General features: G+C 32.3%; 2 protein-coding genes and 1 long non-coding RNA gene across 6 annotated transcripts; 1 reads left to right on the forward strand and 2 right to left on the reverse strand.

Annotated features, from left to right (window-relative positions):
- Nucleotides 1-2925: 2925 nt before the first annotated feature.
- LOC131630036 (uncharacterized) lies at nt 2926-4775 on the reverse strand. Its single transcript, XM_058900829.1, has 9 exons — nt 4635-4775; nt 4285-4552; nt 4100-4190; nt 3892-4019; nt 3738-3810; nt 3503-3650; nt 3239-3396; nt 3017-3142; nt 2926-2947 (listed from the first exon to the last, which is right to left on the reverse strand). The coding sequence occupies exons 1-9, from the start codon at nt 4773-4775 to the stop codon at nt 2926-2928; spliced, it is 1155 nt and encodes a 384-aa protein (XP_058756812.1).
- Nucleotides 4776-5756: 981 nt separating this feature from the next.
- LOC131630054 (uncharacterized) lies at nt 5757-6617 on the forward strand. The gene has a single exon (XM_058900847.1). It carries the CDS (start codon nt 5777-5779, stop codon nt 6515-6517), a length of 741 nt encoding a protein of 246 aa, XP_058756830.1. The 5' UTR covers nt 5757-5776; the 3' UTR covers nt 6518-6617.
- Nucleotides 6618-12789: 6172 nt separating this feature from the next.
- On the reverse strand, nt 12790-15438 carry LOC131630052 (uncharacterized). Of its 4 annotated transcripts, XR_009292200.1 has the most exons (5): nt 15084-15438; nt 14741-14806; nt 14472-14599; nt 13597-14265; nt 12790-13507 (listed from the first exon to the last, which is right to left on the reverse strand). It is a non-coding gene; the product is annotated as an uncharacterized LOC131630052 (long non-coding RNA). The 4 variants fall into 4 exon arrangements; XR_009292199.1 differs by having other exon boundaries at nt 14472-14806; XR_009292197.1 differs by having other exon boundaries at nt 13597-13667; nt 13804-14265; nt 14472-15438.
- Nucleotides 15439-15679: the final 241 nt, after the last annotated feature.

Below are 15679 nucleotides of genomic sequence, written 5' to 3' on the forward strand. Positions count from 1 at the left end.
AATGTATAAAGTTTAGATTCTTGAAAATTGCAAAAACAAATTAATAAACAGTCATGAGACAAACACAATTAAATAAATAAACCTGAAACCATCAATTCTATTCTGAACTTCATGTTCAGTATCGAATATATAGAGTTGGGCAAAATGGGCCTTTTCACCTGGCAATGGTAACATGCTACCTATATGATGACATGATTGACCTTGAATACGATAGATAGGAGGACCTCTACCATTGTTAAATCTGTTGTCCATTTTAGAACCTGGAGAAGTAAATGAGAACATCATATTATAAAGACGATTTTGTTGTTGAAATACTTTTGATTCACTTTTGTTTTGGTCGAACAACAAGCTCTGCAATACAGGTGGTGGTGCTTTCAACAAAGGTATTTGAACCTTTCCTTCTCCATAACACATTGAGAACTTAGGATTAGCAGAATGTCGACACTTGTTCTTCCTCTCCAGATACCACATATTTGCACCACATTGCTGACACTCAAATGATGTGTCACCTAAATCGTAGTATTCTCCTAAATGAATATGTACATTTGTTAGCTAAAATACCTAATGAATCATGAAATTTGGAAGAAAGAAACATATTTATAAATTAATCAACAACCTGAATTGTGAAAATCTGTTTCTTCAATGTCAGTGTCGAAACTTACGTCATGCTCATCCATTGAATAGTTAGAAACTGAACTGCAGGCTATAACAACATAGCAAAAAATATTTCGCAAATATTATGTTATTATACATTGGTGAACTGCTTTGAATGTTAAATATCGGTTAATGATCAAATTAAAATATTTAATACTTACTCTCTGAAGAATTACTGAAGCCTGCATCATCTTCACTGTCATCTTGGAAAAGTTCGTTGATATTGGAAACTGGATATGGTGTATGGCTTGAAGATGTTGTGGCACCACACATAAACTCATTATCAAATCTCCTTCCCAGGTTAACTCCTAAATTGTTAATGTTCCTTAGAGAAACAACTATTGGGCATTTTTTTGTTAATGAACTTGGCAATGTATTCAAAGTTGATTTACTATGAGTTTTCTGCTTTGTATTTTGATGAGTTATGCTGGAACTTGGAATATTTGGAGAAATAGAAGATAGTGGAAATCTGATATGTGAAGATATAGTATCAGTAGGCGGTTGAGTTTGTTCTGCATTTTCTATGTTCATTGCCGCCAATCTCTTAGCTCCAAGCACACGTTTTCTATGCTGTCTAGCATCAAATTGCCTTTTTCTTCTGAGAACATTTTTAAAGTGATCATGCTCAACACTTTGTATATTATCCATGTTTTTTTACACAAAAGCTACAACCGTAATGCAAAATATGGTTGAATGTTGAGGCAAGCAGCAAATATATGGACAAAATTTTCCCTCCAAACTTTTTATATGGAGGCAAGCAGCTGAATATGAAAGGTTTTATGTTAATTAATATTTTATGCAGTTCAAAATCTTGTGAAGTAATCATTAAAATAAGCAAACCATTAATTTTCATGCAATCATAATTATGTAAAACGTGCAGAGGCAAGAAGAAGAAAATCGATGCATTGGTAAATGACTACATGTACAAATAAGATAATTTAATAATTGCTACAGGTAATAGGTTAGGTAGGTATGATGGTTAACATCATGCTGGTGCAATATTCAAGAGCCCTATTAAAAAACTTGTTAATTATAATGTCGTTAGTATTTATTTACATCATGAATGCTGTTAGAAGATTTTTTTAATCAATTTAAAAATGTTGGTTAACCTCTATCTGTTTAACAATGTCTTTATAGTAATTTTTTAAAATTCTGATGGTTGAAAATTTAATAGTGAACTTTTACTACATTAACTGACTGTAAAAATGAAACATAAAAATATCGTAGAATACAAAAATTAAACTGCAACTAAGAAGAAATCTACTATACAATAATTTAATCAAACTTTTATTTTCACTTGATGGTTGAAATTCCATTAAGGCAATATAATATGCAGTATTAAATACACATGATAGTTAATCTATTAGCATTGCCAGATGAAAATGGTAGATTAAAAAAAAAGTTAAAACAATTAACCTGCAAGTAAGAAGAAATATCCTATACAATAATTCATTCAATCTTTTTTTTCAATTGATATGGAACGAAATTATATTCGGGCAATATTATATGCAGTATTAAACACAAATGACAGTGAATCTATTAGCATTGCCACATGAAACTATTACCAAAAAGTAGCAGTACCCATAAATTAAAACAAAAACCAAGTCAGATATGATAGATAATGCACAGCAAACAACTCTTGTCTCTTGTTCAATAAAAGTAAAATAACAGGAAACAAATAACTCTAAAATAATAAAATTGTTTAGATAAAACTGGTTCATAAGAGTCTTGAGGCATTTGATTCAATCTTCACTTTCTTTGATGGTTTCGTTCCTGAAAGTTGAGTAGCTCCATAAGGTTGACATTTAGAATCTCCAGCATCAAGAGTAATGGGACTTCCTTTAGATGGAGTATTGGTCACAACTTTATCAGGATCATTTTCTCCGTATGCAGACAACGACTCCTTGTATAAAATAAAAAAATAGTAAGTATTAAGAAAATGATGTAATTAACTTCTTATTTTTCAGGCAAAATTAACATACAATGGAATCATCGATAGGATCAACGACTGGGTTTTGGGTTAAAGGTATGCTATCCCCCTGCAGATCAGACATTGAGATGAAGATTAAGATACAAATATTCATAAAAGTCCTATGTATATGTTCACACAAAAAATTCCCTACTTCATTAGTAATATAATCTTTCTCAATTTCCTTGACAAATTCTTCATCGTAAGAAAGTTTCCAAATAGATGCTTGGCCAAATGTTGGCTGAACTTTAGCCTTGAACGCCATTTTTTACCAAGAAGCATGTCAAGTTCATCGAGATATATCATAGGGTCGTCATCACCTTCCTACACATTAAATTTAATGTAAGTACAACACTTAATACAAAAAGTATTATAATAGATAATGAATTATACTTTATCTCAAGCATTGCTTTATAAATACTATCAGCAGACTTTCCAATAATGTCGGCACAGTCAGTATCCCCAAACACAAAGCGAAATTTTGATTCACCATCAATTACATATATGTCAACTCGATACCTTTTAGAAAATTGCATAGCATAAAAACTATTAGAACATTAAAAATATTGAAGAATGCCAAATGAATTAAACAGAGGAACAATTGAAAAATACAACCTTGGTATGGCATGTTCTACATTCTGTCCACATGAACATTTGTATGGATTGTTCACATCAGATGCCTTTAAAGAACATTTAGTACATCCATAATAAAACCAACCATGTTTTGAGACAAAAAACTTTTGAGTTGTTCCAACAGTAACACATAACATGTCCTAAGATACAATAAGGTAAATATTATTATATGCAACAGTCTCACATAAAATCATCTATATAAAACAATATTGAGCTGACTTTCTGAAAATTTCCATAACCATTTACCTGTTTCACCTTGCAGAGCTCACTCAGAGATATACATTTGGCCTTATGGACGAAACTTTCAACTGGGGTGAATTGAGAGGCACCAGACCAAAGAGACATACCCTTTGAGGATTGCGAAGGCTTTTCAGTCTGCTCATTTGCAGGTAACCTGCAACATTGTACCAAAATGAATGTAAAGGATGATGATTTTTAAAGGAGCTTATTATACTGTAAGAAGATAAAAATTTGTATATACTTTGATAAATACTCAGTTATCTCTGGAATGTCTTCGTTAATTAGCAATTTAGATCCACTCCATCCATTTGAGACTGAAATAGATAAAAAATAAAGTATCAAATTAACTACAGACAGATATCACAGTTTAATAATAGGATTTTATTGATACACACCTTGTGATTCCTTTATCATTGCATGAGCTAGTACAATTACAATAGCACCCTTGTTTTTTTCATCATGGTAGAAATCGAAAATTTTTGTTCCGTAGCTCTCCCATAACGTGCAGTTAACGATGGCACCTCTGTAGAAACAAATATAGAAAGATCAATATGATAAAAATCGTCTACTTAAATAGAAGAAATTTGAAATCAGATAATTTACTTCACTTCTTTAAGACTTAGTGAAACAAAAGACTTTTTTCCAAAATTGTTATATTGAAAATTGTTGATTTCTTGAACTACACCAATAATATCTACAAAACAGAGTGAAAAATGAAGTTAAAATCAAGTTTTGTAATAATATAATAAATTTCATTAGGAAGAAAATAAATGGCCTAATATATTTACCTTCAAGTCGGTTCAGTTCACAGTTGCCTGCAAGTATATCAGAAAAGTCTTTGAAATAAAATCTTTTGGGAGGAAGGTTCTGAATATCAACTTCCTTCACAGTCGTACCACCAATAAACACAAACTTCTTGTCATGATCACAAAGCTTCCACTGGAAATCGTTATCATAAACAGTTCCATTGTTGATTATGCACGACATGTTTTCACGTATTCGTTCTTTCCATTTCGGTGTATGGTCAGAACGAATCAAAACTTGTATCCTATCACCCTGATGATGACAAACAACAACAATATCATAATTGAAAAATATACTAAGCTACGAAACAATTTGAAAGAATACGAAGTATTACCGATGCGTCTATTATAACCATCTCCAGATGCTCCTTACCCTTGCTGTTGATAACACTCCATAAATCAACAACTCGAACGGCCAATCTCCATGTTTCCTTTGAATCGTTAAGCTCCTTAAGGGAGCTAAATTTTCGGCTCATCTTCTGTTTAGCAACAACATAGAAGACAAAAAAATATCAGTATTCAGTTAAAGAGATGAAGAAGGGAAATGGGGGAAGGAGAAACCAGATATACCTCAGAAGTATTTATTGAAAACGGCAACTGGAAGGAGGAAGAGTTTAGGCATGCAATGTTGGTTGCTTTGTATTCTACGACTATATAGCTGTAGGGAGAAAAAATGAAACGGTTTAGGGTTTATTAAGATGAATGTTCCAATGCAATGAGTAGCATAGAACGTAGTGCATATTTTCCATATTCCAATAAATAATATTTGAATTAATTAAGTTGTTGGAATTAATTATATTTAGTTGTGTAATTACTCTCAGGGGTATGTAAAATCATCTTAAATTGACTTTGATTAGGGTAATTAGGAAAATTTGGTGGTAAAAGAACCAAATTAGTTATTGGGAACGTATTTACTCTTAAGCCAATTTTTAATTTAGCGTCAGCATCACCGACCATTTTCCACTTATATTACGTTCAATTACGTTTTTTTCTTTTTATGATGCAACAATAGATTTCTTAGCAAGTTAGTAACGCAGTCTCTTCATTATATTTTCTAAGAAATGGTTACTCAGAATGATTCAAATTAATAATACTAAATTGAGATAATGTGTTGAAATGGATAACAATTGTTAATTATATAATGCTGATTCATTTTCTTAGCTGGAAGTTGGAAAGTGTATAATATCTTCTGCTATCTTAATTTCAAATGCTAAATTAACATAGTTAAGGAACTAAGTATGAATGTTCTAGAAAGATAATGATATACAGAAATATCATGAACTATTGCATTTTCGAGATGAAGAAAAACTAGGTAACTTCACGTATATTAATAAGTCATTTCTTGGAAAGTCATCAAAAATAGAAAGAAAAAAAAAACCTTATTGGGCACGCTTTCTTCGCTGCATATATATATAGAAACATAAACGTTTGTGATATTTAAAAACCAACTTCCAATATTCACAAGAAAATAACTGAGATGGATCATCAACACTTGTTACAACAGAAGCCTCCTGGAGCACCATACACATGCAGCGGTTGTAGACAACTAGGGTTTGGATCAAGTTACCATTGTCAGAACAGCTCTCATTGCAACTATGTCCTACATGGAGAATGTGCATATCTAGATCCTTACGCCATTCATCAGTTTTTTGAGAACAGCTATTTCGAATTTCACAAGAAACCGCCCGGAGATAGAGAAAGATACTGTGATGCTTGTGGAAAAGATATATTAGGGTTTGTTTATCATTGTTCTACGACTGGATATGATCTTCATCCTTGTTGTTTGAAGCTGAAAGATAGTATTACTGATGAAAGTGGAAGCGTGACATTGAAATTGTCGAAGAAAGTTGGTTCAAAGTGTGTGAAATGTAAGCATAGGAGTGTTGTGGGAAAAGTGAAAGGGTGGTGTTATTATGATAGAAATAGTTGTTATCATGTGTCATGTTTCAAGGATTTGATACTTGACAATTGGAGGAGAGGTTATTTTTCTCAAGTTGAAGGATCAATTTCAACTACAAGCTCGAGTAGTGAAAGAGAAACTCAACTTGCAGTCACAAGCATGCAGATGGATCAACGTTTGAGGATTTCAAGGAGAGCAAGAACTATAAGCAAGTACACAAAGATAGCGATTATGGTATTCAAGCTAATATTTTCAGCTATATTTGGAAATCCTGTATCTGCTTTTGTTGCAATTTTGGAAGCTCTTGCATCAGATTAACTGATCATGAGAAGATATAAGAATTCTCCCTTTTTTATTGCTTGATCTCTTCTCTTGTTTTTCTCTATTTCAGCATGGTTTGCTTACTGTTTTTTCTTATATTGCGTGTTGCTCTTCCGAGATTGTTTGAATATTTTGTTGTCTAGATCTTGGTGTTGATATGAATGATGTAATGTCTTTGTTAACAAAATTGAGCCAACTTTTGAATTGTCATATGTATAATTAAGCTTTCATTAAAGTTATGCTTTGTTACTTATGGTGTTTATAAGAAGGCAATGCATTTGTCCATGCATTAAAATATACATTTCCAATGCCATTTCCAATGCTCATTCACACCTCTTGCCATTTGGCTTATTTTAAAATCTTTTCCTAAAGGATTTGACATGAGTAGTCATCATAGTTGAAATGTAATTCTCTTATCTCCACGATAATGATTGATTTGGTGTTGATTATTTTCCACTTAAAAGAGCTAGTGGCATACTTGTTGATCTTTATCCAAGTTGGAGCCCTTCTTTTATTGTGATGCAAAGATCCATCTGTTCTCATGTTCAAGGTCAACTAGTTGAGTTTTCTCCTTTAAGATGACAAAGTGTCTTTTCATTAAAAATCGATCAAGACATATAATCGTAAGGTCTTTCCTATTCTAAAGACTTTCCTTGAGCGATAGTACTATCCATATCATATAAGGACAGGTAGTCCTATACATTGAATGTACGGGTCATCGGAGGGTCATCGAATCGTCATAGGGACTATCCATACCATAAAGAGGGTAGGAAGTCCTATGAGATGTGAATAGTTATAAAGGCAACCAGTAAGGATACCTTAGCATTCAGAGGGACTATCATCATTTAATTGAAGGCAACATCGAGGGACAAGATCATTTTACCGTAGGCAACTCGAAGGGACTATGATATTTATTTCAAGGGACTATGATGATTTAGAATCGTAGGCAACTGGCTAAGGTATCCTCACGTTCGAGGGACTTGACTATTATAATCGAGAAGGTAACCAAGAGGGAGTACCCTAAAGGTGGACTTGAGAGTCAGATTATGTCGTACTTTAGACTATATCTGAAGGATATACTTAGAATGAGTTGTACGTTAGACTGAATCCACTGTATTGATAAGTGTCAAAGTAAACCGTACGTTAGGCTATACTTTTAGGACGAGTCAATAACGTGATTATCTAATAATAAATATAGAAAAAAGAGTGCAAATATGATTTCAAAAATAATAGTCCACGCATGGACCCCACCCATTATGCGTGCACCAATGAACGATGGAGAGAGGAACGTTAGCCGTTGACTGGCCACTTAATTCCCTACGCGTGTTTCACCATTTTCCCCAAGAGTCAGCGATGCAGGAGTCAACTCTCCGGTCGTCTTCAACCTCCAGCATAAAATCCAAGCCTGCAAAACAGCCACAGTAAACACAAAAGAAAGACCCTACTCCTCTAAACAGACCCCTGCGAGTTCAGTGGTAGGTTCAATTTTAACTGAAAACACCCGGAAGTATGCATACGAAGAAGCGAAGATTCCTTGCCCTAACAATGGCAATTTGCGATCCCAGCCTTAAAACTTACATGTGAGACGTTGGACTTGTCCTAATGGATGCCCTGAACACGAATACACACATCAAATGCACCAACAATGCGTAGATTAACAAGTTCGATTTCAAGAAACCTTACCTCACCGGTGATACTTACATGGCACAATCGGGGATGATTTGGCCTTATGGGATGGTCTGAATTGGTCCTTTGGAATTGCAGGAGGATGATAGGATGCTTTGAATTCACTGAAACATGCTGGAGAGAGATTTATATCGTGCCATAACCTTTGATTTTTTTTAAGCTTGGTTAGAGTTTGTAAGAGGCTGGGAATCGTGACTGCTCATGCTAAAGAGAGTGAGAATATATAGAGGAGCTATTAAGGCTTGATAGCTTGGGAAATAATCAAATATTTGATTAGAAACAATTTGACTTTGATTCATGTATTAAATCTTTCTATATTAAGCTCCATGCTATTTCATGCACTTTCTCCACTCTTTCTTGGCCATTAGATCAACCTCCATCTGATTATATGATTTTACAAATAATCCAATCACATTTTATCATTAAATAATGATTTTATTTTGATTTATTTTAATTTTTAATGAATAAATTTAAAATAAAATAAATAAAAACCATAAAATAAGGATAAAATGGTTCATGGGTCCTTGATGAGCTCAAACCCACGTGGGTTACTTGAAATAATAGGCCCATTACTCAAAAGTTCAAAATTCATCAATTAGGGTTTCAGGCTTTTCTCAACTTTTAGCCAACTTGTGCAATCTATAACTTCCTTAATATTTATCCTATAAAGGTGCTATAGGACTTTTTGGAAAGCCCAAGGTGTCCTCTACAACCCACTTCAAAATAGTTTTTGCATTTGAAGATTTTTTCTTGATGATATGGGCCCCCGACAAAACCAGCTTTTTGTGAACTACTAGAAGGACCTGTAATATTTTGGCGCATATCTCTCAAATGATGCATTTCTTGGTCTTAGTCCCAACATCAAAGTTGTAGAGAATTTAATTTCCTTGACAACGAGCTTCGGTTGGGAAATTTATGATGAACCATGTGAGAGTTATGATTGGTCAAAGTTTAGTTGGCTTTCTCCTTAAAAAGCCTAATTTAAAAACTTTATCTTTTAATGATTTTGGATCTTTTCCTGATGAATCATGATCAACCCTTGATCAAATGATGACTGTAACTTCAAAATGATGATGTTGACCAAAAATCAGGAGTTTTGACTATAATTTGACCATAGTTGACTTTTAGGTCAAACTGGTCGACTGTTGATCATTTGAGCCATTGACTGAACAAACTTATGAATCAGAGCTTGAAACTTGGCATGAGGATCCTTTAAAGCATATGAGAGGCCATGAAGTCCACTTGAGGTGTCATAAATCTCATTTCCTTGAAAAGAAACCAAACCCTAGTTGGGGACCTATTGCTTAGGAGAATGATGAGTATGTGGCCTTGAGCATCTGATGATCATAGATGTCTGAGGAAATTTCATGGGCCAAGAAACCTTGAAAAAATGGTGGACAAATTTTGGGTTATGACAGTTGCAATAGATATTTTGTCACATTTATCGACGATTATAGTAGAAAGCTATGGACATACCTAATTAAGAGAAATATGAGTTATTGGAAGTTTTTAAGAAATTCCTAGGGTTTTTGCAAAGAGAATGACGAAATGACGTTAGAGGGTTGGTAGGTATATGAAAAGTTAGAAACTAACTAGTTCTACGAAGAATTTCATGTAAAATATGTGACATGTCGTTTTTACATTAAAATGGACATGAAAGTATCAATTAAAAATATAAAATATAAAAAAGCACAATAGCGCCATATTTTAGAAATTCATTTAAAATATATATCACATCGGTTTTTGGTGAAAACCGAAGGAATTGAATATATAAAAAAACAATTAAATTGGGTTTTGAAAATAGGTATCTGAAAATATTTATGTAAAATGTATTAACTCTCAGATGGACCAAATAACCGAAGTTAGTACGGATAAAAAAATTAACAAAGAAAAAAAGGGAAGCTGGAAAGACGCCAAGAGGGAAATACTTACTAAACCATTAAAAAAAATTAAAATCAAGTGACTGGGATTCGAAGCGAACACGTTTATAGTTATATTCCCTTAGTTTTTAAAACTGAGGAAAAAGATTGATTATTAAAAAAACATGGCGTTCCTAGGACCTAAACCCTTAGTTTTTTATTGTTCGAGATGAAAGTTTCGTCATAAAAAACGTAATTTGTAGTAGTGTTACAAATTCACGGTACCTCTCTTAAGGTTTCTCAAAAACGAAATCTCTCAACTTGGCAAAGTTGTCGGCTTCCATGAACGCACAATCTTTGAATATTTCCTCATCCAGGTAGTGAGAGACATGCAACTCTCTATCGGCATAAAACCCTTGAAATTGTTCTCCTGAGCTTGAGTAGAGAAATTTTTCAGATAAGTAGAAGGTGATGATTGAGAGGATCAGGTTCTTTTTTAGGCCATTTGGAGGTGATCATGGATGATTGAGAGAGCTAAAATGTTTCTAAAGCATTGCGCAAGAGAAGTTATGATGAGATGAGAAGAATGAAAAAGTTACTTCTATATGTAGCTTCTACCCAATGAATGGACGGATGTGTCAATCAATTGATAACCTCAAAAATTGCAAGATAGTAGTCGGAAGTAGTCGTTCCATTTACGTCTCACCCAACTAGCCATTGTGGTGAGCTCCAATGTTTGAATTTCTGATTTTTGAGATGATCAAATCAATTGGATGCTAGTTCCAATCAATTGGTTGTCCCATTTTCATCATACTTATTTTGGACTTGTATGATGCACTCTTGTTTGTCCTTATTTGCACCCTTTTTTATAAAACACTCATTTTATCCTTAAAGAGAAACACCAATCATACTATGTTGTGTCTTTCTCTACATATTGTTGAATCCGAGAGTTGATATATTTAATCGACGATATGAAAAGGTCTATTACAGACACATCTACTCAATTGATCACTAAGGATCATAAACATTAAAATATTCTCAAAACACTTGCTTTGATCACTATAATTGATAGTTGCCATCATCGTACATTCTTAGATCAGAAACTTCATAAAAAATGTATACTTGAAAGTATAATTTTGCTTTGCACAACTCTCCATTCATAATTCTTTTAAATTGATCAATGACAAGAATTTCTTTAAATTAGATGGTTTTATGAAATTCGCTCTGATTCTTTAGTTCAAATAGTTTTGGATAGTTTAATTTGGTTTTACTCTGATTTTGACTCATTTGCAATTTTATAAGACTAATCACACCGAATTCACCACTCGGTCTCTGTCTAATCGGTTGAAATGACTGATTTGGTCCTCTTTTTAAAACATTGAAATCAATACAATCCTGAATTGTAATATTTTGATATTTTAGTAAAATAAGTAGTCTTTCTCTTTCATTTTATATATATTTTAGACTAAGAGTCTGTTTGGTAAGGCCATAAAAAGAGCTTTTAGCTTTCCAGCTTATATAAATAAAAAAGTTCTGTTTGGTAACTGTTTTTAGCTTTTAACTTTTTTACTAGCTTTTGTCTTCTTTGTTTAAAAGCTAATTGAAGTAGCTTTTGAGCTTGTAGCTTTTAGCTTGTGACATTTTCTTTCATTTATGCCCTTATTATTTTAACAATAATTTATTTTTACTCTTCAATGTAGTATTAGCTTTTACCCTTCGATATATATTATGATTCAATGTTTAATGTTTTTAATAACATCTAAATTATACAATAAATTTTAAAATAGTGTTGATATTTCTCAAGTTAGTGAAAAGTAATTGAATAATCAATGAGATTAATCGAGTTGAAGAAAATTAAAAAATTTGTTGTATTTTTATCGTATGATATTAAATAATAAAATTATTTTTATCATTGATTTTGATTAATTTAACTGAATTCAAATTTCATGTATTTTGTTAAATTTATTTATATAATTTAGATATAAATTTAAAATATTTTCATGTTTCTTAAATTTTTCGCATATATTAAAATTATATTGTAAGTTTGTATTAATATATATATTTTTATCAAATAAAAATGAATTTTATAATATAATATGATAAGATAAATAAATCACAAATTTCTTAATAATAAAGTTCTTTAGTATCATTTTGTATTTATCAGCTAGTTGTACTTGTAACAACTAATTTACCAAACACTCAAATTAGCTTATCAGCTAACAGTCATCAGCTACCAGCTACCAACTATCAGTCATTAGCTACCAGCTAGTTTTACCAAACAGAGCCTTAGTTTGAGAAATTGAAGCTCATATTTTGAATTTATAAGTTCATATTTCTTTCGTAACTGTTATTTTTTCACAAATTTATAAATTTTTTTTTGCTATTTATAATTTTAGTTGAAACAAATTAAATATTTTTTATGTCATTTTAGATAATTTAGTTCAAATGATATTATACTAGTGTGTATACCCGTGCAAGGCTCGGGACAAAATTTCTTATGTAAAAATATATTTTATAATTCATTTCTTAAAATTATTTTCTCTTATTCCAAGAGGATTCAATAGAAAATAATTAACAAAAAATAAATAAAAAACAACACAAAATAAATGAGATCTTGACTATGAATATTTGAACAACCTATATTTTTCTACAATACTCGATTGACACCACTACAAATGATAAATATCGTCAGCGGCGGAGCCAGGAATTTTATGCAGCTTGGGCAAAAACTTTATACCATTGATTATTTATCTCTTTTAATTTTCACATTCTATTTTTACTAATTTTGCCCATGATTTTGTCTAAAAATCGACTATTAAATTGGTGGGAGTACAAATAAAATAGGGGTTGAGCCCGGGCGCCTTCCAGGGCTAGCTGGGCCTTGGCTCCGCCCCTGAATATCATGTTTCTCTCTATAATCTTGCTCTAAGCACAAAAATATGAAAGTGGTAGTTGAAAAAAAATACAATAGCAAGATAAAAAAACTGAAGCATTACTCAAAGACTAATAGAAAATGTCATAATCTTTCATATTGCTATAAACTCACTGATTCTCATTCATTAAATGAACAAACATATAAACTCTGTAGAAAGAACAAAAGCTAACACGAACACTCAAAACGACATTGATACATAAACACCAATAATGATTTTTAAAAATGTACAAAATGGAATGTAACTTCATATATCAGTGTCATCATCAATGTCGCACACAACTTCTATTAGAAGTTTTGATGCTACATAACTTATAACAAAAACACAACACAAATACATGAAATTAATTAATCATGCGTCAATTCAAATGTCATTATAGTAAAGCTAAAAGAAATAAAAAAAATCAGACTTTGTCGATGAATGTCAAGTGTGAACCCGCATCTATGTATCATCAACTTAACTATTGCCAACTGATCTTTGCCACTTAGTAGAAAACTTTCAACCACCGCCTAATCAAAACCATGACAAATATAAGTGATCCTTCTTTCGAGAAAGAAACATGGACACCAACATATGTGGTTACAATCAATTGTTATACCTTTTCAAACTATTTCTAACCATTTGCCTCTTCTTTTGTAGTTGTATCAACTGATACTGTGGCTTCATCAACTATATGATGTAGATTGGAACATACACATTTATTGAATGTAGTATTATAGAAATAAATTAAAATAACATGACATACAACACATGTTCCTAACCAATAAATGAAAAAAATATTCCAGTACGGACTCCTCAAAAATACCTTGTGATTCTGAACATCAGAAGTAAGCATCCAAAACACTAAAATTCAAAGAAAGTCAGCAACAATTAGAGTTAGCTTGAACTTCAATGATCACTTCTTTTTTTACAGATAGATCAAAACTCTGATTTTCTCCATGTGGCAAGTATTAAAAAACAAATTAGGAATAGAAACCACAAAATGTCTACAGAAATAGCAAAAGAGACATTACTTTCTGCTAGCGATACTTGTAACGAGGTTAAGAAAAATAACTTCAGATTGTAATGAATACGTTTCTCTAAGTCAACTTACCAAAATACACATAAGTTTCCATTGACATGATATCATCCTTATTTTTCTTATTTTAATTGCATAACAATCAGGTTAACCTACATGAAAAGAATACACTCACAATAAATTCTTTTTTTCTCTGTTATACCTCTTGATATTTTAAAATCTTCCAGTCGAATAAATAGTCATCATATCCTGCCAAACAAAACTTTATTCCATTAATAGATAACATATTGTATTGATTTAGCTTTTGAATTTGTGGGATCCAGATAGGATCAACCGATCAATGGGGAAAAATCAACCAAAATGCAAATTGACATATATTTTTAGCTCACCGATTGGTGATTTCTAAAAGCCACATAGAAACCGAAAACATTTTCCATAACCAAACTCCACACTACCTGTGCGTAAAAACCTTCATGAACCAAACTCCAAAATCATCAACCATGTAACAATCACATCTTTTGTTTCTACTCTCAATTTCCATTGAAAATCCATCCATAAAACTTCATTAAACCTTCATACACAGCTTGACAAACAAAAGAAGAAGCATCAATTTTTGAATCATAAACCACATAATCCATCAATACAATGTGTACATACTAAACGCATAGCTTTTGACAAAGTAGCTACTTCAATTGCTAACTTAAAGTGAATTGTTCTTCCTCACCCCGACGATCAACCATCACTTTTTGATAGTCTTCCATCATCAATGAGCCAAAGCTTTTGTTGGGCACTGCTTCAAATCAAATATAAGTAAGTTAAAAGTTAGATTTAACATCATAGATCTACAACCAAACACTTAACATACAGATAGAAAAGAAACAAAATCACAATAGCATTTAAGGACTTTACAAAATGAAAAACGTAAATTTCACTTCCCCTCTCCTCTTTCTCGACCTTCACTCTTTATCCAAACTTCTTCTTCTCAACTATTTTCAGAAATCACCAAAACAAACATCCAAAACCCAACATATGAAATAGAAAAGCAAAAGGAGGGAGCACACGATTACCGGGTGAAGGACGAAAGAGCAACATGGTGGTGCAAGGTGCTAAGGCGGAGACGGAAGGCTACTTGGACGGTTCCGCGCGGAGGTACGGTAACAACACTGAGGGAGTTGCAGCGTGAGGCTGTTCGTGGATGTCGGAGGAGGCGGGTTTGCGGTGGTTCGATTCCGTCGGTGTGGTGGTTCTCGTCGTGAGTCGTGTCGTTTTTGTTGTTCTACAAGCAGTTACCAGCGTGAATCGCGTCAGAGTTTTGCATTGTTTCGATCTTCCCTCTTTTTTCTTCGTTTCTTTTTATGTTATTTTGAGAGAGAGAGAATATGAAATGAAAATTAATTGGTCAGTGAATTTGAGAGAGAGAATAGGAAATGAAAATAATTTGTGAGATGGAGAGCATATAAAAAGAAAATTAATTGTGAGATAATGATAAAATTTATAAAACTCAATAGTCACATTGAAAACGTACAACATTTAAATTGTAAATGGAAAATAAATAGGGATAATAAATGGTGTTTATTGAATTTTTCAACGTGACTATTGAGTTTTTATATATATAGTGATTATAGTTTTTATTATTACTCAGGAATTAATGAAATAATTATTT

The sequence above is a fragment of the Vicia villosa genome, unplaced genomic scaffold (assembly GCF_029867415.1).
Source record: "Vicia villosa cultivar HV-30 ecotype Madison, WI unplaced genomic scaffold, Vvil1.0 ctg.000637F_1_1, whole genome shotgun sequence".
NCBI classification, from domain to species: Eukaryota; Viridiplantae; Streptophyta; class Magnoliopsida; order Fabales; family Fabaceae; genus Vicia; species Vicia villosa.